This window comes from Mesoplodon mirus (assembly GCF_964341445.2).
Source record: "Mesoplodon mirus genome assembly, chromosome: 19".
NCBI lineage: Eukaryota > Metazoa > Chordata > Mammalia > Artiodactyla > Ziphiidae > Mesoplodon > Mesoplodon mirus.
In genome coordinates, this window is record NC_138995.1 from 52,386,550 (window position 1) to 52,412,881 (window position 26,332).

General features: G+C 51.0%; 4 protein-coding genes across 4 annotated transcripts; 2 read left to right on the forward strand and 2 right to left on the reverse strand.

Moving 5' to 3' along the window:
- Positions 1-4,744: 4,744 nt before the first annotated feature.
- On the reverse strand, positions 4,745-6,234 carry LOC309794783 (interferon lambda-3-like; the record flags this gene model as incomplete). The annotated part of the gene is made up of 5 exons (XM_082606671.1): positions 4,745-5,002; positions 5,092-5,175; positions 5,284-5,427; positions 5,701-5,778; positions 6,055-6,234. The coding sequence occupies 5 exons, from the start codon at positions 6,232-6,234 to the stop codon at positions 4,904-4,906; spliced, it is 585 nt and encodes a 194-aa protein (XP_082462797.1). The 3' UTR covers positions 4,745-4,903.
- Positions 6,235-9,843: 3,609 nt separating this feature from the next.
- On the reverse strand, positions 9,844-11,281 carry LOC309794784 (interferon lambda-4-like; the record flags this gene model as incomplete). Its single annotated transcript, XM_082606672.1, has 5 exons — positions 9,844-9,942; positions 10,070-10,144; positions 10,390-10,533; positions 10,615-10,686; positions 11,114-11,281. The coding sequence occupies 5 exons, from the start codon at positions 11,279-11,281 to the stop codon at positions 9,844-9,846; spliced, it is 558 nt and encodes a 185-aa protein (XP_082462798.1).
- A 7,204-nt stretch (positions 11,282-18,485) lies between these two features.
- LOC309794785 (interferon lambda-4-like) lies at positions 18,486-19,751 on the forward strand (the record flags this gene model as incomplete). The annotated part of the gene is made up of 4 exons (XM_082606673.1): positions 18,486-18,653; positions 19,081-19,152; positions 19,234-19,512; positions 19,623-19,751. The coding sequence occupies 4 exons, from the start codon at positions 18,486-18,488 to the stop codon at positions 19,749-19,751; spliced, it is 648 nt and encodes a 215-aa protein (XP_082462799.1).
- Positions 19,752-23,532: 3,781 nt separating this feature from the next.
- On the forward strand, positions 23,533-24,949 carry LOC309794786 (interferon lambda-3-like; the record flags this gene model as incomplete). Its single annotated transcript, XM_082606674.1, has 5 exons — positions 23,533-23,712; positions 23,989-24,066; positions 24,340-24,483; positions 24,592-24,675; positions 24,765-24,949. The coding sequence occupies 5 exons, from the start codon at positions 23,533-23,535 to the stop codon at positions 24,861-24,863; spliced, it is 585 nt and encodes a 194-aa protein (XP_082462800.1). The 3' UTR covers positions 24,864-24,949.
- Between the last annotated feature and the right edge of the window lie 1,383 nt (positions 24,950-26,332).

Below are 26,332 nucleotides of genomic sequence, written 5' to 3' on the forward strand. Positions count from 1 at the left end.
ATGGAGAGTGGACAGTGGTCCTGCCTTTTCAGTGCTGTGGACTAGCTCTTCTTAATGGGGGTTTCCACCAGCAAATCCCTTTCTACGGATCATTAGTCAGAAAATGGCATGGGAACTTTTAGGATCAGAGTCTCCATTGCTACTGGCTTATCAGCTAGTCCAGTTTGGATCTGAACTTGAGCTGGTTTCTACACAGAATAATAAAGCTAATTTGTCTTTAAAGTCAGAGTTGGAGGGACTTCCCTGGTCGTCCAGTGGTTGAGAATCCGTCCTGCAATGCAGGGGATGCCAGTTCGATCCCTGGTGGGGGAAATAAGATCCCACATGCCGAGGGGCAACTAAGCCCACGTGCTGCAACTACTGAGCCCACGTGCTCTAGAGCCCGTGCACCACAACTAGAGAGAAGCCCATGTGCTGCAACTAGAGAGAAGCCCGCATGCCGCAATGAAAGATCTCACGTGTCACTACTGAGACCCTATGCAGCCAAAAAATAAATAAATAATAACGTCAGAGTTGGAGATAAGAACTTAGGACGTGTTATACTGCCTTATCATTCCAAATACCTTCTTCCTTTCCAAAGTGAGGAATCCATTTCTTGCGGAAAATTATTAATCTCTGCCTAATTGACCTCAGGCTTGGCTATGTCACTTGTTTGGGCCAATGAAATGGGGATGGAAGTGGTGTGTATCATTTCTGAGCAGAAGTTCTAAGAGCCAGTGCATAGTACACCATGTACTCTTTTTTTTGTTTTGTTTTGTTGGCTGAGCCACAAGGCTTGTGGGATCTTATTTCCCCAACCAAGTATTGAACCTGGGCCCCAGCAGTGAAAGCACCGTGTCCAAACCCGGGGATTCCCTCCATCATGTACTCTTACCTCTCTACTCTTAAGACCAGAAATGTCCCAGGTACAACTGCACCTTCATCCTGAATCCTGGTGAGGAGCTGAGAGTCAGCCTACTCAAGATGGTTGTGTTGCGGACTTCCCCCATGGCTCAGTGGTTAAGAATCCACCTGCCAATGCAGGAGCCATGGGTTCAAGCCCTGGTCCAGGAAGATCCCACATGCCACAGAGCAACTAAACCTGTGCGCCGCAACTACTGAGCCTGTGCTCTAGAGCCCGCAAACCACAACTACTGAGCCCACGCGCCACAACTACTAAAGCCGGCATGCCTAGAGCCTGTGCTCCACAACAAGAGAAGCCACCACAATGAGAAGTCCGTGCACCACGATGAAGAGTAGTCCCCACTTGCCACAACTAGAGAAAGCCCGCACGCAGCAACAAAGACCCAATGCAAGCAAAAATGTAATTAATTAATTAATTAATTAATTTTAAAAAGATGGTTGTGTTGCATAAGTGAGCAATAAACCTTTGTTGTTATAAGCCACTGTAATTTGAGGGTCATTTGATACTAAAGCATAACCCAGCCTAAGCAGACTGATACAAAAGTAGTCAGCGAGAAGGTAGTTGGTGAATCCATGAGGATATGTGAGATGACCCCAGAGAGAGTATAAAGACAGAAGAGAAATGAGAGTCCAGGATAGGACCCTGAGACACTCCAGTATTCAAGAGGTGGGAAAAAGAAAGAGAACCAGAAAATATAACTGAGAAGAACCAGACAGAAATTGAAGGAAGACAAAGAGAGGGTGGTATCACTATGGTCAAAGTAGGAGAGAGTTACAAGAAGGAGTTAGTGAGGAATGGGTTGGATGCTACTGAGAGGTCTTCTAGGGTGAGAACTGGAGAAGCAATTTCAGGATTTAGCTATAAGAAATTGTTGTTGTGGAGTGGAGTTCTGGGAACAGAAGCCAACTGTAAGGGCTATGGAGCCTGGATTAGGTAAGGAAATGGAGCCAGTGGAAAAGAGAGATGGAGAAATAGTTGAAGAGAAGAGGAGAGATTAAGAAAGGGGTTTTATAAAAGGGGAGACCACTGATGGGCAGGCATTTGTAGAAAGGAAGTTTTGAAAAATGGAGGATAAGAGAAGGATAATTTATGGAGGAACTACATAAGAGGGGCCAGGATCAGGCACTGGCCCCTCTCATGTCATTAAGAGAAAGGCAGCTCATTGATCTTGACAGGAGAGCAAAAGGACGGTGGAGACAGGTAGGAGAGTGGTATAGATGATGTGGAATTTCTACCTGGTAGCTTCTGTGAGGGAAAGGGCAAAGTAATCCATTTGGAGAGAGAGAGGACATGATGGAGTAGTGGATAAGAGGAAGCAGAGAAGATTTGAAAGAGCTGGAGTGAAACTTTCAAGAAACAGAGGTAAGAAATAGTAATGTCATAGAGACAGGAGTAGGCAGAAGAGCATGCTTCCCCAGATTGCAGTCCCAGATTATTCATCTTCTTGCCCATGGATACTGAATACAAGGACTCTTTGCAGCTTTGTATCAATGACAGTCTTGGGGATGGCAGAGGCAAAACAATCCCATGCAGCCAGAATATTTCAACTCTGAGGGAAACTCACCTTTCATTTCCATGTGTATCCTTAAGGATGTTTTTGGCTGCAAGTGACAGTAAGTTTTAACTCAACTGGCTTAAAAAATAATGTGAACTTGTTATCTCACACAAAGTAAGGTCATGAATACAGACACAAAAATCCTTAACAATATATTGGCATATAGAATTCAGCAATAGATCAAAAAAATTATACACCATGACCTAAAGGATTCATTCCAAGGTTGCAAGATTGGTTCAACTCTTTTTTTTTTTTTGTGGTACGCGGGCCTCTCACTGTTGTGGCCTTTCCTGTTGCGGAGCACAGGCTCCGGACGCATAGGCTCAGCAGCCATAGCTCATGGGCCTAGCCGCTCTGCGACATGTGGTATCCTCCCGGACCGGGGCACGAACCCGCGTCCCCTTCATCGGCTGGCGGAGTCTCAACCACTGCGCCATCAGGGAAGCCTGGTTGGTTCAATATTTGAAAACCAATCAATACAATCCACCAAGACAGGCTAAAGAAAAAAAAAATCACATGATCATATCAATCAATGAAGAAAAGACATTTGCCAAATTTCAACATCCATTCATGATTTTTTTTTTTATTGGGTTGCATCAGGTCTTAGTTGTGGCATGTGGGATCTTTCATTGCAGCACACGGGCTCTTTGTTGCAGTGCGCAGGCTTCTCTCTAGTTGTGGCACGCAGACTCCAGAGCACACAGGCTTCTCTAGTTGTGGCGCACAGGCTCCAGAGTTCACAAGCTCAGTAGTTGCAGCACACAGGCTCTCTAGTTCTGGCACACAGGCTCAGTAGTTGCGGCACACGGACTCTCTAGTTGTGGCGCACAGGCTCTAGAGTACGTGGGCTCAGTAGTTGTGGCGCACGGGCTTAGTTGCCCTGTGGCCTGTGGGATCTTAGTTCCCTGAGCGGGGATCGAACCCATGTCCCCTGCATTGAAAGGCAGATTTTTAACCACTGGACCACCAGGGAAGTCCCCAATTATGATTTTTAAAAACTCTGAGAAAAATAGGAATGGAAAGGAACTTCCTCAACTTGAAAAAGAGCATCTACAAAAAACCTACAGCTGACATTTACACTTAATGGTGAAACTGAATGTTTTCCCCCTAAGATCAGGAAGAAGGCAAAGATGCCCTCTTTCACCCTTCTTATTCAACATAGTACTACAGTTCTATCCAGTGCAATAAGGCAAGAAAAGGAAATAAAAGACATACAGGGCTTCCCTGGTGGCGCAGTGGTTGAGAGTCTGCCTGCCGATGCAGGGGACGCGGGTTCGTGCCCCAGTCCGGGAGGATTCCACATGCCGCAGAGCAGCTGGACCTGTGAGCCATGGCCGCTGGGCCTGCGCGTCCGGAGCCTGTGCTCCGCAACAGGAGAGGCCACGACAGTGAGAGGCCCGTGTACCACAAAAAAAAAAAAAACATACAGATCAGACAAGAAAATTAGTTGCAGTCAACACCATTGTCTACATAGAATAATGCCCACAGTGGAACTTAAATTTCTGGTGACAACTCTCTCTGTGAAATTTCTCCCAGCATATCGCCACCCTGCCAATAGTCATCCCAGGTTTAGAACCACAGGAGGTTGGGGTGAATGTAACACAAACACAATTTTAACACATATCCTTAGAAATACTAACAGTTATAGACCGTAGGTCCATGATAAAGCCATGGTCCTGCTGATCTGACCCAGACACAGCCTCCTCTAGACATCTTATTACTTAATGTAATGATAGCTTGTGATGCAATGAAATCTCCCATTGTTGTGGCTGAAAACATCCTCAGTGATTCTTTCACTCCTCATTCATTTATTCTTTCATAGTCTCTTCATCTCTCACTTCGCCTTCCCACTGTAATACACACACACTCAGGGCCACAGTCACATATGCAGCTGTGCAGTCACTTATACAGTCACATATAAACAAGGCCAATGTCATAGACAAATTGTTTATTTTCACACATTTTACAAAAAGTACAAGAATAAATATCTTTTAGGGGCTTCAAAAATAAATAGGGATCTGGAAGCAATAATCCAGTGGAGGTAGTTTGTGCATAAATAATATCTAAGATGCTGAGACAGGGCTTCCCTGGTGGCACAGTGGTTAAGAATCCACCTGCCAATGCAGGGGACACGGCTTAGGGCGCTGGTCCGGGAAGATCCCACATGCCGTGGAACAACTAAGCCCGTGTGCTACTACTACTGAGCCTGCGCTCTAGAGCCCGTGAGCCACAATTACTGAAGCCCACACGCCTACAGCCGGTGATCCGCAACAAGAGAAGCCACCGCAATGAGAAGCCCACGCACAACAATGAAGAGTAGCCCGTGCTTGCCGCAACTGGAGAAAGCCCGTGCACAGCAACAAAGACCCAATGCACCTAGAAATAAATTAATTAATTAAATTAAAAAAAAAAAAAAAGATGCTGAGACAGGTGGGTCTCCGGGTTCAGACACACTGGTCTCCACTGGCAACACATTTCAGGTCCCGGGTGAGGAGGCGGAAGAGGTTGAACACGACAGAGGCTTCAAGGCAGTCCCGGGACTCCTGGGGGCAGAGGGGGAATGGCTCAGTAGCTCCCACGTCTGGGCTCCCACCTGAGCCCAGCCATCGGTTTCCCCTCCCCGGTCACTCACCTTCTTTGGGGCCTCCTGGAGTCGGTGTAGCCAGTGCTGGAGGCGGCCCCGGGGCCTGGGGCCTGCTGTGGGCCGAGCTGGGACCTGTGGGCAGAGGAGGGTGGTGTTGAGGGTGTGAGGCAGGGCCTGGGACAGAGGGGGACGTACAGGTGGCCAGAGCCCAGACAAGGCCCGGGTGCCCCGAGTGCTCACACAGGCCTGGAGCTTGGAGTGGATGTGGTGCAGCGTGTGAAGGGGCTGGTCCAGGATGTGATCCAGGGATGAGTTAGCCGTGGCCTCCAGGACATTCAGTGTCAGGGCCAGCTCCGCCTCCAAGGCCACGGGGCGCTCCCACACCTGAGGAGGAGACAGAAGACAGGTGAGAGTTGCACGTGAGAGAGAACAGGCGAGGAGGCACAGGTGAGGGGGACAGAGGAAGGGACAGTGGAAGGTGAAAGTCGGGGTCAGGTGAGAGCCGATGTGGTTGGCTGAGGGGAAGGGGTCAGGGGCCGGGTGGGGGGGGCAGGGAGAGAAGGACGTGAGGGAAGGAGGAGGTGAGGGGCCACCTGCAGAGCCGGAGCGGGGCGGGCAGGTGAGGGCAGGCGGGCCTGACTCTCCCGCCCGACTCACCTGCAGCTGCCTCAGGTCCCGGGTCCTGGGGAAGAGGCGGGAGCTGCAGTTCCAGTCCTTCTGCAAGAGCGACTCTTCCTAGAGAGCAAGGGCAAGGTCAGCCCCCAGGGGGAGGGGCAGAGGGAGGAGCCCAGGGAGGCTGGAGGAGGGCCAGCAACAGGAAGGGAGGTTAGCTTCCAGAAGGACTGCAGAGGCACGTCCACCGCAGGAGGACAGGAGATCGCCCACCGCGGGGAGGGTGGAGGTCAGCCCAGTGTGGGGAGGGCAGGCCCACCTTCAGCCCAGGTAGCCTGGGAGCGCACAGAGGGAGGGGTGGAGGGTCGCCAATGCAGGAGGGGTCGGGGGGAGACTCACAAAGGCATCCTTGGCCGTCTTGAAGGCCTGCAGCTCTTGTGGGGACAGAGACTTGAACTGGGCCATGTGGCAGCCCCTTGCACCTGGGAGGGCCCCGAGGAGTGAGGGCACAGGAACTGCTCCTGTCCTGCTCGGCGCCACGGTCATCAGCATCAGCACCAGCGTGCAGCCGGGGGCCATGTCTGTGTTAGGGAAGGACAGCAAGATGAGGGGAGGGAGGGCGTCAGAGGGTGAGGGCGGGGGCTCTGGGGAGTGAGGGTCCCGGAGAAGGATGTAGGGGCTGACCCAGCTTCATTCCTGCACTCTGGTCTCTGTCAGCAGATGGGGGATCAAGTGTCCTCTCTGAGGCCGCCGCCTGGGGTCTCTCGGTCTCGTCTGGCGTCTCTGACTTCAGCCTCCTGTTCTGGATCTCAGCTCGTTGCTCTGTCCTTGTCTCTGAACTTCCAGCTCCGTTTGAGGTGTGATTCCTGCCTGAGCTCCATGGCGCAGCTTTTAGCCTGTGCAGCTGGGCAATCCCAGCTGATGTAGGAAAAGTGAAAACACAGCTAGAGGCTGACACTGGCACCAGGGGAGGTGAGGGCTGGGAAAGCCCAGGGCAGGGCGGGGCCTGTGAGCCATGTGAGCCGCCGAGGGAAAAAGAAACTGACATCGTTTCATGTCCCATTTCACCTCCGAGAAAGTGAGTAAGGAAGTCAAAATCAGGGCTGGGGCAGCTTCAGCCCCACACGGCGGGTCCCCTGCGCCGGTGCCCAGGCTGATCTAGGACTGGGGTGGGAGGGGACAGAGGCCCCAGTACAGGGAGTAGAGGGAAAAGGCACCTGTCGGAGGTGCTGCCCTGAAGAACCTGGAACTTCCAAGAGGGGGGCTGTTTAGGAGGTGGCAGAAGGTCCAGGGCTGCTGCTGCGGGTGGGAGAGAGAGTGAGAAAGGCAAAACCTCGTGAATTCAGAGAGGACACCAGCTGCTCCCCACCCTTCCCCACCTGGTACCCACAGAGACAGCATGGGGGAGGTCGGGAGCCTGCACCGACCTGCTCTCTGACTGTCAGGTGCAGAAGGACCCAGGAATAGGAGGATGTGCTACGAAATTGAGCTGTGACCAATACTTCAGGGAAATCAGGTGGGGTTGAGAAAAACGCCTTGAATCACCAAGTTCCTATTTGCCCTCCCACCCCCACTTTGGGTCCGACCCTGTTCAAGGTACCAGGAAGAGAGCATTGAAAAAAGAAAAGACACGAAACAATCCTTCATGGGGCTTTTTACTAGAGAGAGGTACCAGATAGTACCCCTCTGGGACACGGGGATTAGGCATGTGGTATGTATTACGTTAGGTAAAGTCAGATCATGGAAAATGAAAGAAATGAAGCAGGGACGAGAGCAGAGTGCGAGAGGAAGTCTGTATTAAATAAGGTAATGAAATGACATTTGAGGGAAGACCTAAAGGAAGTGAGGGAGGGAGCTCTGTGGAGATCTGAGGGGGAGCCTTCCAGGAAAAGGGAACAGTCGGTGAAAAAGGAAAACAGAGACACCCCCTCCTTCTGTGAGCCTGTATATGTCTCACCCTGTTCGCGGAGGCTCTGCCCCAATGCGGTTTGTTTTCTTTGTTGTTGTCGTTGTTGTTTTTGGTCGTGTCACTTGCAGGGTCTCAGTTCCCCGACCAGGGATTGAACCGGGCGCTCAGCAGTGAAAGCGCAGCGTCCTGACCACTCGAATGGCAGGGAATTCCCTCACAGTGTGCTACTGAAGACTCATGGTAGCACCAAGGACATCCTGTGCTTTGCCTACATTTCAAAGACAGAGGAAACTGCAGGGACTCAAAGGGGTTAAGAGACTTGTCCAACGTCATACAGCAAATAAGTGGTGAGGGCAGGATATTAACTGAGTTCTGTCTGACACCAGAGAGTAACCACTGCACTCAACAGCCCCAGTGTAGCTACATCTCCTGACTTGGAGGTAATGGACGTCTCGAACACAAGGTGTGGAGTCCTTTTGACTATTACTCCCACCCCCTCTTTCCCTCATTCATAATTCCGGGGAGAGGGTGGACCAAAGTCCTCAGCTGGGAATGTCTTTGAGCTCTGATATGTAACGTTTTTTAGAAATTTTTTTTATTGGAGTATAATTGCTTTACAACGTTGTATTCGTTTCTGCTGTGCAATGAAGTGAATCAGCTATATGTATGCCTATATCCCCTCCATCCTGGACCTCCTTCCCACGCCCCCATCCCACCCATCTAGGTCGTCACAGAGCACCGGCCGAGCTGAGCTTCCTGTGCTTTATAGCATGTTCCCACTAGCTATCTATTTTACGCATGATAGTGTATATATGTCAGTCTTACCCTCCCACTTCATCCCACCCTCCCCTGCCCCCACCCTGTCCACATGTCCATTCTCTAGGTCCACGTCTCTATTCCTGCCCTGCAGATAGGTTCACCTGTAAGAGCAGGTGGACTTCCCTGGGGGGTCCAGTGGGTAAGACTCTGTGCAGGGGACCCAGGTTCGATCCCTGGTAGGGGAACTAGATCCTGCCTGCATGCCGCAACTCAGACCCAGAGCAGCCAAAATAAATAAACATTAAAAAAAATAATAAAAGCAACAGCAGGGATGTGCCCAAGTCACCTACCAGTGTTCTGGTCAGTTTCTATTAATTGCATCGGCCTTATATCAGGGGAGGACACATTGCAACAACTGTGAATCCTGAAAATTGACAAATTATCTCAAAATCCCTCAACAGCATACTGTTTCTCTTAGAACGGAAGTTCAGGGGAGTGGTTGGGAGCATGGGAACTGGAGCTAGACTCTGGGGCTCAAACCTGGCTCCGACCCTCTCTAGCTGTGTGACCTTGGGAAACAGGCTTTGCAGTTGGCCACGAAGATTGCCCATCCACAGACGCAGACAAATTTTCAAAGTACAATTGTTCTGCATTTATGTGTGTGATTATTTAGTGGAGACCAATTATTAAGGCCATTCTGTGGCTTCAGCTGGAAGCTTCAGAAACATTATTTCAATGTATAGTACTCACTGCAAGGGAAGTGTAACAATGCCGTGGCATAAATGAGTAAACTGAGGCTCAGAGAGAAGGAATTTGCCCAGACACGCAACACTTAAGTGGCTGGGCAGAACTGAAACTCAGCTCACCTGATTTCCCTGTCTCAGCATTGTGTGCTGAACAGCCCCCCTCAAAATGACCACGGAATAAACAACGCGCAGAAATGCAAAAATATTTTATAATTGGCAATAAATTAACAACAGAAGACAGAACGGCAAATACACACAGGAACTTCATAAATACAAAACACACTTAAGTAACGGAATTCAAAAAACTACTTATCCAGAGGACAAGTAGTCCTTTGGCCTTATCACTACCCAGTCCCTCTGGGAATGAGGCCTCCCCAGCGGGGAGGTCCAAGAGTCACATATTCATGGAATCGCAAAGCGGGCACTGAAGGTTCAAAGCACGGGGTGGGACCTGTCATGAGACAGGGCTGTTCCTGTAACCACAGAAGTAGAAACTGGTCCATGGTACGTGGTGGTCAGCGACCAAGGCGGACACGGACTCCAGTCTTTTCCTGCCAGCCCGGGCCCTGGAAGATCTTAGGGCAACGCATCCCGCGGAAATATCGCTGCTTCCGGGGGAACTCGTTGTGGTCTTTGGGAAAAGGGCGCCTCTGGCACCAGCGCCGGCGGGTCCAGGCTGAGAGACCCGCCTGGTCCGAGGGCGCCACGGAGGAGGGCGGCGTCCGCAACCAGGCGCCCCCAGAGCTTCGGGTCCCAGGCGGAGCCGCGGCGGGATCACAGACAAGGACCCGAGTGCGCCACCAGCCGCAGGTCCCACGCGAGCAGGCGCAGGAGGTTGAAGATGACGGTGGCTTCGTGGCACCGAGGCGAGCCCTGCAGCCCGGGAAGGAGGCGGAGCGGGGCTGAGCCAGGGATCTCCTTCCCCGAGAGACCCCCCTCCAGACCCTCACGGCTCCCAGCCGGGCTCCCGTCTAGCCGCTTTCCCGCCTGCTCCACTCACAGCTGTGCGAGTTTGGGGACGCCTCCTGGGCCGCCGCAAGGACTTCCTCCGGGAGTCTGGCCGGACCAGCTCGAGCTGGAGGGAGAACAGGAGGTTAATGAAGGCGACGGGGAACCGACCCTCCCCTCCCAGGTGACTCCGCCCCTCCCCCTCCCAGCCGCAGACCAAAGCCCGGATTTGGGGACATCGAGAGGACGTGAATCGTGTCTGCGCCCGTTTCTGGCCTCATGGGACAGATTCGCAGTCGGGGGGCCTGGCCTTGAGACCAGGGGCGCAGAGCGAGCCGGGAGGGGTGCGGGTCCAGGGCGCGGCGCACTCACGCAGGCCGCCACGTCCCGCTCCGCGGCCGCCAGCAGCTCCAGGGTGGGTAAGACGCCAGGGAACAGCTCGGGGCTCGGCAGGCTGCTCAGCACGTCTTGGGCGTCGGCGAGGCCGCGGGCCACCTGGCGGAGCAGCGCACGGGACTGCGGGGACCCGGCGGGAGTTAGACGGGGCCGCGCGCCAGCACGCGCTCCCCCACCCCGCCCGCCGGCCTCGGGCCTCACGGAAGGCCGCGGAGGGTCCCTCCTGCGGCGGAACGAGCAGTTGCGCGGCCTCCAGCTCAGCGTCTCTTCTTCCTGCGGGGCAAGGGCTGGGGTGACGCGGAGTCTCCTGGCAAGGGCCCCTGAAGCGCTGGGACGTCGGAGATTCCTGGACGTGGCTCGGGACTGGCCCGGACGGTTGTGCTTATCGTGTCCCGAACCAGGCAGCGCTCCGATGGCTGAGCGGGGCTGAAAGGCACCCGCGCTCCCCATGCGGAACCTGCGCCCCGATGTGGAGCCGAGTCCACCTGGAGGGGGCGCCCCTCTGTGACCCGCACCAAGGCCGTGCATGAGCTGACCACCGGGGCCTCCGGGAAGATGTCGTGGTCACAATTCTGGACCCTGAAATCTGAGATGTGCCTGCTGGACGCTAGGACTTGAGGGCCCCTCGGGACAAAGGCTGGTGTCTCCGAGCCCGGCGGGCCCGGGGTCCAGGGGGCGGGGGCGTCTGAGCATCACTCACATAGTGGTCCCTCAGTGCCTTGATGGCCAGCAGCGCCCGGGGGTCCAGGGAGCGGTAGTGTGAGAGGAGGCGGCGCGGAGGCTCCACCACTTCGGGGTCCGCCGCCACGCCCACCGTCACCAGGACCCACAGCCCCACGGCCACCGCAGCTGCGCCACTCGGCCCCATCTCTGCTCCTGCGGGACGCGACGGACGTCAGCGAGCTCAAAGAGAAGGCCCCGAGTCCAAGCCCCTGCCTGTGGTTAGACTTGCAGAGGGACTGATGCTCAGAGTGTGGGCTGTGGACACACGCAGGGGAAGAGACAGGATGGGCCCCCTCCCACCCTCAGCCTCTCTCCTCTCACTCCTCACCTACAATGTGTCTCTGGTGCCTGGTGCTGCAGCAGGGCCTGCCTTCCACTGTCCTCTGGGTGGTGTCCAGAGTGGTGTCCACCTGGGACAGCGGTGCCTGCACCCTCCATGGTGGCTTTTAAGTGCCCAGCTTAGAATGGTGAGCAACTGGGCTTCCCCGTGCAGGGTAAGCTTTCCCAACGTCATTGCTGGCCATTGATTAGCCCAGAGAGTTGCAGGCAGGGGTTTGAGGACTTTACCCACCTGTGGGCCAGTGCCAGCGATGACTCTACCCCTACTCTCTGCCACCAGTTCTGGTCTCTGTCCCTTCCTGTATCCTCTCGCTTTCTTTTCATCACCCTGGGTGTCCTTATCTCTGTTCTATAATAACAGCCAGCCCTTATACAGTGCTTAGTGTTACTGGGCCCTGTTCTAAGTAACTGATACGTACATGTCTCATTTAATGCTCAAAAAATGACAGTGCAAGAATTGTTCCACGTCCAATTTATAGATGGGATAACCGAGGCACAGTAAAGTGAAGGAACTTTTCCAAGACACCAGTCAGTAATTGAGGCAGAATTTGAACCTACACTCAATCCAGCTCCAAAGCTTGATCTCCAAGCCACAACTACCCCTAAATATCTGATTCAGTGCCTCCTTCTCTCTCTCCATTTCTGTCCTCATTTCATTCTGTTTCTCTTTCTTCTCTCTCTGTTTGCCTCCTCTTTTGTCTCTGTCTCTCTGGTCCTGTTTTTGTCTCTGTCGATAACTCCATCTGTCTATCATTCCTTTTTCTAGCAAACATTCAGGCCAGTGTCTCTCTGTCTCCATGTGTCTCAATCAGTCTCTTTGTTTTGCTTTAAAAATAAAATCTATTACTTTTCCTGATAAAATTAGCAAGCCAAGGTCATTGGATAAAGCTGGAAAAATAGAGACATGCATAAGAGAGGAAAACAACCCCACCTATAATTTCACCACCCAACTGTCTTCCGTCACCCCAGCTCTGGAACAATTTTTCCAGTGAGTAGAAATGTTACATATATTTATTTGTACATATGTTTTCTGATTATTGAAGTAACACATTTGTTATAAAGATTCAGTCACTAAAAAAATACCATTGGGACTTCCCTGGTGGCACAGTGGCTAAGACTCTGTGTTCCCAATGCAGGGGCCTGGGTTCGATCCCTGGTCAGGGAACTAGATCCCACATGCATGCCGCAACTAAGGAGCAACTAAGGAGCCTGCTGCAACTAAGACCCGGTGCAACAAAATAAATAGATAAATATTAAGAAAAAAATACAACTTAGAGAGTTAAAGAAAGTCTTTAATCCCACTTCCTGGAGGTAATCTTTTTAGCAGTTAGTTGCTAGTTCTCCTCTTTTTTTTTTTTTTCTCTTTCTTTGAGCAACTTCTCCTAAATTGGAACGAGTCTGTATACAGTTTGGTAGCCTGCTTTGTGTGTCTTACCATTACCTCTCATTTGCATTCCCCCACATCTTTAATTATACTGTATCAGTGAGGTCCCCTGCAGGAAACAGATGGCCTAATCAATGTAGGATAATTTGTGGTGGTTTAATATCAAGGGTGTTTACAAAGGGATTGGATGGTGAAGAGAACAGAGGAGGAGTAATGCAAGGCCTTGGGGCCCACCCGGGTGAGGGTCTGTCATCCCTAGGCCTGAAGGAATGGGAGAAGGGAGGGAGTGGTTACCTTACCTGGGAAGGAGGGAGTCATGTACACAGGGGGAGGGACAGAGAAGTCATGATGCCCCTGCAGGGAGGAAGCCTGGGGAATAAATACTCTGACTTTACTCTCCTTCCCCACTCTCTGGCCCTACTGCTAGGCTCCCCATTGGCTGCACCCAACAGAAGCCAAAGGCCAGCTTCCTGGGGCCCAGAGGAGGGTGGAGAAGTGGGAAGAGTGAACTTGGAGGGGCAAATGGAAGACATCCTGCATATACCACTGGTAAGGCTTCCATTGTAACAGGATTATTGAATAACCAATCCCCTATTGGTGGGCATTGATATTCTTTCCAGTCTTTTGTTAAAATCATGGATCTCAAGACTGCGGGAGAGAAAGGGAGTAATTTTTTCATTCTTTTAATTGTGTCTTTCATAGGGCTGAAGTTTAAAATGTTTCCAATTCATCAATTTTTTTTCTTCCATGGATCGTGCTTTCAGTGTATATAAAAAATCATCACCATGGTTCCCTAGATTTTCTCCTAAACTATATTCTAGGAGTTTTATAATTCTGCACTTTACGTGTAGGTCTATGATACATTTTAAGTTAATTTTTGTGAAATGTTCAAGGTCTGCATCTAGCTTGGTTTGTTTATTTTTTTATTTATTCACATGTGAATGTCCAGTTGTTTCAATACCATTTGTTGGAAGTCTATTCTTTCTTCATTGAATTGCGTTTGCTCTTTTCTCAAAGATCAGTTGACTATATTTGTGTGGCTCTATTCCTGGGATCTCTATTCTGTTCCATTGATTTGTCTATCCTTCTACTAATATCACACTGTCTTCATTACTGTAGCTTTATAGTAAGTCTTGATGTGAGAGAGTGTCAGTCCTCCAACTTTGTTCTTCTAATATTGTGAAAGTTACTCTGGGTCTTTTGAATCTCTATATAAACTTTCACTTTGTCAATATCCACAAATTAACTTGCTGGGATTTTGATTGGATTGCATTGAATCTATAGATTAAGTTGGGAAGAACCAACATCTTGACAATATTGAGTCTTCCTATCCATATTCATAGAATATTTCCATTTTTTGATGTACTTTTATTTCTTTCATCAAAGTTTTATAGTTTTCCTCACACAGATTTTATTTATATTTTGTTGTATTTGTACTTAAATATTTCATTTTTGGGGGTGCTGATGTAAATGGAATTTTAAATTTCAACTACAAACTGTTCACTGATGTTATACAAGAAAGCAGTGTACTTTTTCATATTAATCTTGTATCCTGCAACCTTGCTATAATCACTTATTGGTTCATAAATGTGTTTTAAAATAAATAAAGTTAAATACACAGGTCTATTAAGAAAACCGATTATTTTGAAACACAGTTACCAAAATATTAAAGTAACTTTGTGATAAGTAATACATATGTCTCTTTATTAATGAACTAAGTACAAGACATAGCAGTAGGTTTAATAACTACTATACTGTTGAGGGAGTAAATGATTTTTCAAGATATGTGCCACAGGACTTCCCTGGTGGCGCAGTGGTTAAGAATCCACCTGCCAGTGCAGGGGACACGAGTTCGAGCTCTGGTCCGGGAAGATCCCACATGCCGCGGAGCAACTAAGCCCGTGCGCCACAACTACGGAGCCTGAGCTCTAGAGCCTGCGAGCCACAACTACTGAGGCCGAGTGCCACAACTACTGAAGCCCACGTGCCTAAAGCTTGTGCTCTGCAACAAGAGAAGCCACCCAATGAGAAGCCCGCGAACCGCAAAGAAGAGTAGGCCCCGCGAACCGCAACTATAGAAAGCCCATGCGCAGCAACAAAGACCTAAGGCAGCCAAAAATTTAAAAAATAAATAAATTTTAAAAAAAAGATATGTGCCACATCTGTAATGTGTTAGGAAATATCTGTGGCTTCTTTTAGTGACAAAGTCACAGGTTCTGCTAATATTATTGTGGTTTGTTGCTTACATTCATAATGGAAAGAAATGCTAAATTTCAGTTGAGGTCAGTGAAGATGGAGATGCAGCTTTTTCCCATGCAAGTTCACCCTCCCCTGAATCCTATTGTCCATGAACTCCAGGTTAAGCTAGACCTGCAGCAGTTAAATAGAATGAAACAGATCTATAGGCACTGACATGGAAAAATCTTCAAGACATATCATACAGTGAAAAAAGTAAATTGCTGAATAATATACATGGTGTAACACTCCTTGCATTTAGAAATACTCATACATACTAAAGCAATTCAGTGGAGAAAAATAGCCTTTTCAAAAAATAGTGCTGGAGTAACTGGACTTCCATAGGCCAAAAAATGAACCTTGACCTAAACTTCACACTAAAATAAAAATTAACTCAATATGGATCATGGACTTAAATGTAAAATATAAAGCTATAAAACTTTTTGAAAAAGTTATGAAGAACATCTTCAGGATCTAGAGCAAGGCAAAGGGTTCTTAGACTTGACACCAAGGGCTTAATCCATAAAGGGGAAATCGATCAACTGAATTTGATCCAAAACTTTTGCGATGTAAAAGACCATGTTAAGAAGATAGAAAAATGAGCTAAAGACTAGGAGAGAATACTTGCAAACCACCTATCTGATGAAGGACTAGTATCTAGAATAGATAAAGAACTCTCAAAAACCAACAGTACAAAAATTAAACAATCCGTTTGGGAATGGGTGAAAGACATGAAGAGACATTTCATTAAAGAGTGAAAGATGGGAAATAAGTCCATGAAAAGATGTTCAATGTTATTAGCCAACAAAGAGATGCACATTAAAACCACCACGAGATATCATTATACAGCCATCCGAATGCCTAAAAACAAACAAATAAATAAATAAAATGCTAACGAGGATATGGAGAAACTGATCGCTTATTGCTGGTGTAAATGCAAAATGGTACAGCCCCTCTGGAAAATAGGGTTTGTAGTTTTTTTAAAAAAACTAAACATGCAACTACTATATGACCTAGCAATTGCATTCCTGGGCATTTTCCCAGAGAAATGAAGACTTACATTCATACAATATCTTGCACATGATTGTTTATAGCAGCTTTATTTATAACAGCCAGAAAACAACCCAGATGTTCTTTAACAGGTAACTGTTTAAGAAAACCCAAAACTGTAGTACATTCATACCATGGAATACCATTTAGCAATAAAAAGGAACAAACTTGATACACAAAACTATCTGGAGATAAGATGTCCAGCATTGAGATTCATTCTGATTACATTGGCTTAGGTCATATGCCCACCCCTAAATGCAATCACTGTGGCCAGGGAGGCTAACTGAGGTAAATGGCTGCAGCCAAGTCACATATGCCAACCCAGAGATGGGGGGTCAAGTCACCTTCCCCAAACCATTTGGATCTCCAGCTGAAATGGGGGGATGCTGGGATGACTTGGGGAGAAGTAATGGAAGCCTGGAAAGTTTGCGCATGGACACATTGGCTGATCTCGTCTAGTGTTTCAGTAGAATTTCTCTCATGTTTTTTTCAGAGTACTTCTGTTTCAACCACTTTGATGTTTTTTAAAAGCTCTATGCCTTTCAATAAGGAAAATATACACTGAAAGACAAAATAATTTTTTCATATTAATGCTGAGGAAGACATACATGGGAAAAACAGCCATTACTTGCCTGTAATTATCAATATTTATTAATAAACTTTACAATTAATTAAAGGTGGTCTCATGTAGGAAACTTTGCTTTACTCGCCCAAAACATACCTTAACTATTCTGCACATGAATAGATCTGTCTATATAGGTGAGAAGTGGCAGAGCATCACCAGTAATAACCCAGACAGCCTGGGATCACATCTACAAGCTGTGTGAGCTTGGACAGACTCACAGCCTCGGTACCTCAGTTTCCTCATCTTCTAAAGCATCAGCCAGTGAGAGGACCTACCTCACAGACTTGCTGGCGAGAATAAAGCAGTAAATACATGAGAAGAGCTTAAAGTGGAGCCAAGCATACAGGAAGTGCTCAGTATGTATCAACTATAATTATTATTAACAGTGGTTGAGAAAAACATGTTTGCAATTCCAATTTTCAACAGCAAACAGAGAATGGTTTTATAATGGGTAAAGGAATACATATCATTTTTTTTATTATTATTTTTTTTTTTGCGGTATGTGGGCCTCTCACTGTTGTGGCCTCTCCCGTTGTGGAGCACAGGCTCTGGACACGCAGGCTCAACGGCCATGGCTCATGGGCCAAGCCGCTCCGCTAGATGTGGGATCTTCCCAGACCGGGGCACAAACCCGTGTCCCCTGCATCGGCAGGCGGACTCTCAACCACTGCATCACCAGGGAAGCCCGGAATACATATCATTTAATAACAGACTAAGGAAGCCAGAGAGAGTTTGTCTAAGTCCCAGATGAGGAAAGAAGCTGAGAAAACAGAAGGGAAGGATATTTGTGCAGAGAAAGAGGGAAAAAAAGACAGGGAGAGAAAGGATATAATGACAAGAGAGTGACTGAAGAGCAAGCATTAGAAACCCTAGTATGGGGACTTCCCTGGCAGTCCAGGGGTTAGGACTTTACCTTCCAATGCAGAGGGTGTGGGTTCAGTCCCTGGTTGGGGAGCTACAATCTGACAAGCCTCCTGGCCCTAAAAGCCAAAACTTAAAACAGAAGCAATATTGTAACAAATTCAATAAAGACTTTTTCAAAAATGGTCCATATCAAAAAAAATCTTTAAAAAGAAAGAAACCCGAGTATGAACTCCTGACAGCAGGCACTTGTACGGGTATCTCTGCCAAGCTTGCAGCTTCCAGCCAAAGGAAAAGGTGTGTTTTGAGTTCATTCCTAGAGCGCAAAAGAAAGACCAACACACAGAAAAGACAAAAGGTGCAGAAAACAAAACGTAGCAATTGGCTCAGGAGAGAGGGTTGAGCAGAGACACCACTGGCACTGGCCCACAGGTGGGTAAAGTCCTCAAACCCCTGCCTGCAACTCTCTGGGCTAATCAATGGCCAGCAATGACGTTGGGAAAGCTTACCCTGCACGGGGAAGCCCAGTTGCTCACCATTCTAAGCTGACTTAAAAGCCACCATGGAGGGTGCAGGCACCGCTGTCCCAGGTGGACACCACTCTGGACACCACCCAGAGGACAGTGGAAGGCAGGCCCTGCTGCAGCACCAGGCACCAGAGACACATTGTAGGTGAGGAGTGAGAGGAGAGAGGCTGAGGGTGGGAGGGGGCCCATCCTGTCTCTTCCCCTGCGTGTGTCCACAGCCCACACTCTGAGCATCAGTCCCTCTGCAAGTCTAACCACAGGCAGGGGCTTGGACTCGGGGCCTTCTCTTTGAGCTCGCTGACGTCCGTCGCGTCCCGCAGGAGCAGAGATGGGGCCGAGTGGCGCAGCTGCGGTGGCCGTGGGGCTGTGGGTCCTGGTGACGGTGGGCGTGGCGGCGGACCCCGAAGTGGTGGAGCCTCCGCGCCGCCTCCTCTCACACTACCGCTCCCTGGACCCCCGGGCGCTGCTGGCCATCAAGGCACTGAGGGACCACTATGTGAGTGATGCTCAGACGCCCCCGCCCCCTGGACCCCGGGCCCGCCGGGCTCGGAGACACCAGCCTTTGTCCCGAGGGGCCCTCAAGTCCTAGCGTCCAGCAGGCACATCTCAGATTTCAGGGTCCAGAATTGTGACCACGACATCTTCCCGGAGGCCCCGGTGGTCAGCTCATGCACGGCCTTGGTGCGGGTCACAGAGGGGCGCCCCCTCCAGGTGGACTCGGCTCCACATCGGGGCGCAGGTTCCGCATGGGGAGCGCGGGTGCCTTTCAGCCCCGCTCAGCCATCGGAGCGCTGCCTGGTTCGGGACACGATAAGCACAACCGTCCGGGCCAGTCCCGAGCCACGTCCAGGAATCTCCGACGTCCCAGCGCTTCAGGGGCCCTTGCCAGGAGACTCCGCGTCACCCCAGCCCTTGCCCCGCAGGAAGAAGAGACGCTGAGCTGGAGGCCGCGCAACTGCTCGTTCCGCCGCAGGAGGGACCCTCCGCGGCCTTCCGTGAGGCCCGAGGCCGGCGGGCGGGGTGGGGGAGCGCGTGCTGGCGCGCGGCCCCGTCTAACTCCCGCCGGGTCCCCGCAGTCCCGTGCGCTGCTCCGCCAGGTGGCCCGCGGCCTCGCCGACGCCCAAGACGTGCTGAGCAGCCTGCCGAGCCCCGAGCTGTTCCCTGGCGTCTTACCCACCCTGGAGCTGCTGGCGGCCGCGGAGCGGGACGTGGCGGCCTGCGTGAGTGCGCCGCGCCCTGGACCCGCACCCCTCCCGGCTCGCTCTGCGCCCCTGGTCTCAAGGCCAGGCCCCCCGACTGCGAATCTGTCCCATGAGGCCAGAAACGGGCGCAGACACGATTCACGTCCTCTCGATGTCCCCAAATCCGGGCTTTGGTCTGCGGCTGGGAGGGGGAGGGGCGGAGTCACCTGGGAGGGGAGGGTCGGTTCCCCGTCGCCTTCATTAACCTCCTGTTCTCCCTCCAGCTCGAGCTGGTCCGGCCAGACTCCCGGAGGAAGTCCTTGCGGCGGCCCAGGAGGCGTCCCCAAACTCGCACAGCTGTGAGTGGAGCAGGCGGGAAAGCGGCTAGACGGGAGCCCGGCTGGGAGCCGTGAGGGTCTGGAGGGGGGTCTCTCGGGGAAGGAGATCCCTGGCTCAGCCCCGCTCCGCCTCCTTCCCGGGCTGCAGGGCTCGCCTCGGTGCCACGAAGCCACCGTCATCTTCAACCTCCTGCGCCTGCTCGCGTGGGACCTGCGGCTGGTGGCGCACTCGGGTCCTTGTCTGTGATCCCGCCGCGGCTCCGCCTGGGACCCGAAGCTCTGGGGGCGCCTGGTTGCGGACGCCGCCCTCCTCCGTGGCGCCCTCGGACCAGGCGGGTCTCTCAGCCTGGACCCGCCGGCGCTGGTGCCAGAGGCGCCCTTTTCCCAAAGACCACAACGAGTTCCCCCGGAAGCAGCGATATTTCCGCGGGATGCGTTGCCCTAAGATCTTCCAGGGCCCGGGCTGGCAGGAAAAGACTGGAGTCCGTGTCCGCCTTGGTCGCTGACCACCACGTACCATGGACCAGTTTCTACTTCTGTGGTTACAGGAACAGCCCTGTCTCATGACAGGTCCCACCCCGTGCTTTGAACCTTCAGTGCCCGCTTTGCGATTCCATGAATATGTGACTCTTGGACCTCCCCGCTGGGGAGGCCTCATTCCCAGAGGGACTGGGTAGTGATAAGGCCAAAGGACTACTTGTCCTCTGGATAAGTAGTTTTTTGAATTCCGTTACTTAAGTGTGTTTTGTATTTATGAAGTTCCTGTGTGTATTTGCCGTTCTGTCTTCTGTTGTTAATTTATTGCCAATTATAAAATATTTTTGCATTTCTGCGCGTTGTTTATTCCGTGGTCATTTTGAGGGGGGCTGTTCAGCACACAATGCTGAGACAGGGAAATCAGGTGAGCTGAGTTTCAGTTCTGCCCAGCCACTTAAGTGTTGCGTGTCTGGGCAAATTCCTTCTCTCTGAGCCTCAGTTTACTCATTTATGCCACGGCATTGTTACACTTCCCTTGCAGTGAGTACTATACATTGAAATAATGTTTCTGAAGCTTCCAGCTGAAGCCACAGAATGGCCTTAATAATTGGTCTCCACTAAATAATCACACACATAAATGCAGAACAATTGTACTTTGAAAATTTGTCTGCGTCTGTGGATGGGCAATCTTCGTGGCCAACTGCAAAGCCTGTTTCCCAAGGTCACACAGCTAGAGAGGGTCGGAGCCAGGTTTGAGCCCCAGAGTCTAGCTCCAGTTCCCATGCTCCCAACCACTCCCCTGAACTTCCGTTCTAAGAGAAACAGTATGCTGTTGAGGGATTTTGAGATAATTTGTCAATTTTCAGGATTCACAGTTGTTGCAATGTGTCCTCCCCTGATATAAGGCCGATGCAATTAATAGAAACTGACCAGAACACTGGTAGGTGACTTGGGCACATCCCTGCTGTTGCTTTTATTATTTTTTTTAATGTTTATTTATTTTGGCTGCTCTGGGTCTGAGTTGCGGCATGCAGGCAGGATCTAGTTCCCCTACCAGGGATCGAACCTGGGTCCCCTGCACAGAGTCTTACCCACTGGACCCCCCAGGGAAGTCCACCTGCTCTTACAGGTGAACCTATCTGCAGGGCAGGAATAGAGACGTGGACCTAGAGAATGGACATGTGGACAGGGTGGGGGCAGGGGAGGGTGGGATGAAGTGGGAGGGTAAGACTGACATATATACACTATCATGCGTAAAATAGATAGCTAGTGGGAACATGCTATAAAGCACAGGAAGCTCAGCTCGGCCGGTGCTCTGTGACGACCTAGATGGGTGGGATGGGGGCGTGGGAAGGAGGTCCAGGATGGAGGGGATATAGGCATACATATAGCTGATTCACTTCATTGCACAGCAGAAACGAATACAACGTTGTAAAGCAATTATACTCCAATAAAAAAAATTTCTAAAAAACGTTACATATCAGAGCTCAAAGACATTCCCAGCTGAGGACTTTGGTCCACCCTCTCCCCGGAATTATGAATGAGGGAAAGAGGGGGTGGGAGTAATAGTCAAAAGGACTCCACACCTTGTGTTCGAGACGTCCATTACCTCCAAGTCAGGAGATGTAGCTACACTGGGGCTGTTGAGTGCAGTGGTTACTCTCTGGTGTCAGACAGAACTCAGTTAATATCCTGCCCTCACCACTTATTTGCTGTATGACGTTGGACAAGTCTCTTAACCCCTTTGAGTCCCTGCAGTTTCCTCTGTCTTTGAAATGTAGGCAAAGCACAGGATGTCCTTGGTGCTACCATGAGTCTTCAGTAGCACACTGTGAGGGAATTCCCTGCCATTCGAGTGGTCAGGACGCTGCGCTTTCACTGCTGAGCGCCCGGTTCAATCCCTGGTCGGGGAACTGAGACCCTGCAAGTGACACGACCAAAAACAACAACGACAACAACAAAGAAAACAAACCGCATTGGGGCAGAGCCTCCGCGAACAGGGTGAGACATATACAGGCTCACAGAAGGAGGGGGTGTCTCTGTTTTCCTTTTTCACCGACTGTTCCCTTTTCCTGGAAGGCTCCCCCTCAGATCTCCACAGAGCTCCCTCCCTCACTTCCTTTAGGTCTTCCCTCAAATGTCATTTCATTACCTTATTTAATACAGACTTCCTCTCGCACTCTGCTCTCGTCCCTGCTTCATTTCTTTCATTTTCCATGATCTGACTTTACCTAACGTAATACATACCACATGCCTAATCCCCGTGTCCCAGAGGGGTACTATCTGGTACCTCTCTCTAGTAAAAAGCCCCATGAAGGATTGTTTCGTGTCTTTTCTTTTTTCAATGCTCTCTTCCTGGTACCTTGAACAGGGTCGGACCCAAAGTGGGGGTGGGAGGGCAAATAGGAACTTGGTGATTCAAGGCGTTTTTCTCAACCCCACCTGATTTCCCTGAAGTATTGGTCACAGCTCAATTTCGTAGCACATCCTCCTATTCCTGGGTCCTTCTGCACCTGACAGTCAGAGAGCAGGTCGGTGCAGGCTCCCGACCTCCCCCATGCTGTCTCTGTGGGTACCAGGTGGGGAAGGGTGGGGAGCAGCTGGTGTCCTCTCTGAATTCACGAGGTTTTGCCTTTCTCACTCTCTCTCCCACCCGCAGCAGCAGCCCTGGACCTTCTGCCACCTCCTAAACAGCCCCCCTCTTGGAAGTTCCAGGTTCTTCAGGGCAGCACCTCCGACAGGTGCCTTTTCCCTCTACTCCCTGTACTGGGGCCTCTGTCCCCTCCCACCCCAGTCCTAGATCAGCCTGGGCACCGGCGCAGGGGACCCGCCGTGTGGGGCTGAAGCTGCCCCAGCCCTGATTTTGACTTCCTTACTCACTTTCTCGGAGGTGAAATGGGACATGAAACGATGTCAGTTTCTTTTTCCCTCGGCGGCTCACATGGCTCACAGGCCCCGCCCTGCCCTGGGCTTTCCCAGCCCTCACCTCCCCTGGTGCCAGTGTCAGCCTCTAGCTGTGTTTTCACTTTTCCTACATCAGCTGGGATTGCCCAGCTGCACAGGCTAAAAGCTGCGCCATGGAGCTCAGGCAGGAATCACACCTCAAACGGAGCTGGAAGTTCAGAGACAAGGACAGAGCAACGAGCTGAGATCCAGAACAGGAGGCTGAAGTCAGAGACGCCAGACGAGACCGAGAGACCCCAGGCGGCGGCCTCAGAGAGGACACTTGATCCCCCATCTGCTGACAGAGACCAGAGTGCAGGAATGAAGCTGGGTCAGCCCCTACATCCTTCTCCGGGACCCTCACTCCCCAGAGCCCCCGCCCTCACCCTCTGACGCCCTCCCTCCCCTCATCTTGCTGTCCTTCCCTAACACAGACATGGCCCCCGGCTGCACGCTGGTGCTGATGCTGATGACCGTGGCGCCGAGCAGGACAGGAGCAGTTCCTGTGCCCTCACCCCTCGGGGCCCTCCCAGGTGCAAGGGGCTGCCACATGGCCCAGTTCAAGTCTCTGTCCCCACAAGAGCTGCAGGCCTTCAAGACGGCCAAGGATGCCTTTGTGAGTGTCCCCCGACCCCTCCTGCAGTGGGCGACCCTCCACCCCTCCCTCTGTGCGCTCCCGGGCTACCTGGGCTGAAGGTGGGCCTGCCCTCCCCACACTGGGCTGACCTCCACCCTCCCCGCGGTGGGCGATCTCCTGTCCTCCTGCGGTGGACGTGCCTCTGCAGTCCTTCTGGAAGCTAACCTCCCTTCCTGTTGCTGGCCCTCCTCCAGCCTCCCTGGGCTCCTCCCTCTGCCCCTCCCCCTGGGGGCTGACCTTGCCCTTGCTCTCTAGGAAGAGTCGCTCTTGCAGAAGGACTGGAACTGCAGCTCCCGCCTCTTCCCCAGGACCCGGGACCTGAGGCAGCTGCAGGTGAGTCGGGCGGGAGAGTCAGGCCCGCCTGCCCTCACCTGCCCGCCCCGCTCCGGCTCTGCAGGTGGCCCCTCACCTCCTCCTTCCCTCACGTCCTTCTCTCCCTGCCCCCCCCACCCGGCCCCTGACCCCTTCCCCTCAGCCAACCACATCGGCTCTCACCTGACCCCGACTTTCACCTTCCACTGTCCCTTCCTCTGTCCCCCTCACCTGTGCCTCCTCGCCTGTTCTCTCTCACGTGCAACTCTCACCTGTCTTCTGTCTCCTCCTCAGGTGTGGGAGCGCCCCGTGGCCTTGGAGGCGGAGCTGGCCCTGACACTGAATGTCCTGGAGGCCACGGCTAACTCATCCCTGGATCACATCCTGGACCAGCCCCTTCACACGCTGCACCACATCCACTCCAAGCTCCAGGCCTGTGTGAGCACTCGGGGCACCCGGGCCTTGTCTGGGCTCTGGCCACCTGTACGTCCCCCTCTGTCCCAGGCCCTGCCTCACACCCTCAACACCACCCTCCTCTGCCCACAGGTCCCAGCTCGGCCCACAGCAGGCCCCAGGCCCCGGGGCCGCCTCCAGCACTGGCTACACCGACTCCAGGAGGCCCCGAAGAAGGTGAGTGACCGGGGAGGGGAAACCGATGGCTGGGCTCAGGTGGGAGCCCTGACGTGGGAGCTACTGAGCCATTCCCCTCTGCCCCCCAGGAGTCCCGGGACTGCCTTGAAGCCTCTGTCGTGTTCAACCTCTTCCGCCTCCTCACCCGGGACCTGAAATGTGTTGCCAGTGGAGACCAGTGTGTCTGACCCCAGAGACCCACCTGCAACTTGTCTCCGCATCTTCGATATTATTTATACATCAAAACCCCTTTTTTTTAATTTATTGCCCCTAATGACTATTTTTATATTTATGTGTGTGATTTCTCAAACTCAGACCCCATAAAATGTTTATTTTTCTACTTTTTTATAAAAACTGTACAAATAAACAAAGAAGAAAAGATGCTTTGTGGTGTGGACTGTGTGTATGTGTGTGTGTGTGTGTGTGTGTGTTGATTTTTCTTTGCTGCTGTAACAAATTCTCACAAACTGAGCATCTCAACACCACACAGATTCATTATCTTACATTTCTGCAGGTCAGAAATCCGGATGGGCTCAGCTAATTTCCCTGCTGTGGGTCTCACAAGGCGGATCAAAGTGTGGCTGGCTGGATTGTTTCGGAGGCTCTGTGCAGGATCCTCTCCCAAACTCATTTAAGTTGTTGGCAGAATTCTGTTTCTTGCGGTTGTCAGACTGAGATCCTTTTTCCTTGCTGGCTGTGAGGGCCCATCCTTAGCTCTTTGCAACTTCCTTCTGGTCCCTGCACGTTGACCCTACATCCCAGAGTCAAATCCTTCTCATGCTTGGAATCCCTCTCATATCTCCTTCTGCCACATTTCTCTTTTACCTCCAGCCTGAGAAAGTTCTTTGCTCTTAAGAACTCGTATGTTTAGACTGGCTCCACTCAGGGAATCCAGGATAATCTCTCTCTTTTAGAGTCCATAAATCTTAATTACATCTGCAAAGTCCCTTTGGCATGTAACAGGGGATATTCATAGGTCTGAGATTGCGGGTTGGCATCTTTGGGGGCCATAATTCATCCTCCCATGGTATGTATGTGATGGTATAATGGTGTCATTAGATTGCATCCTGTTATAAGTAAAGTAATATTAACTCAAAGTGCCTTAATAATGAGAACATTTATTATTGTACAGGATGAGAAATCTCAAACAGCAGGGTCCATTTAAGCTGAGCTGTCCAGTATGGCTCCCAGATCACATGTAGCCACTGTGCACTTGAAAGGTAACTAGTACAAGCCGAGCTGTGCTCTAAGTATAAAATATCCTCCAGAATTTAATGACTTCTTATTTTTCTTATTTTTCTTTTTTCAGATGTTGCCTGCCAAAGTTTTCTCTTTGTAGTTAATAAGGATGTGGAGAGAGTTTGAGACCATGTAAATTCCTATTCTCTGACCCATTCATTTTAGCATCCATTGATGGAGTTTGCCTTACAGTTACTATTATGACCATTACTAAATAGTGAGCCTCTAATGTCATCATTCTTTCTACATTTCTTAGTCAACACTCTACTCTTAGGAAGAGCCTTCCTCCCCTTCCTGATTCATGTATTTACCAATGGCTTTATATCAACATGGACTCATGAGTTATTATTTTATAATTGTAGTTCTTTACTATCATTTATCATGACGCTCAAGTTGTCCCAGATGAAGCCAATGGGAA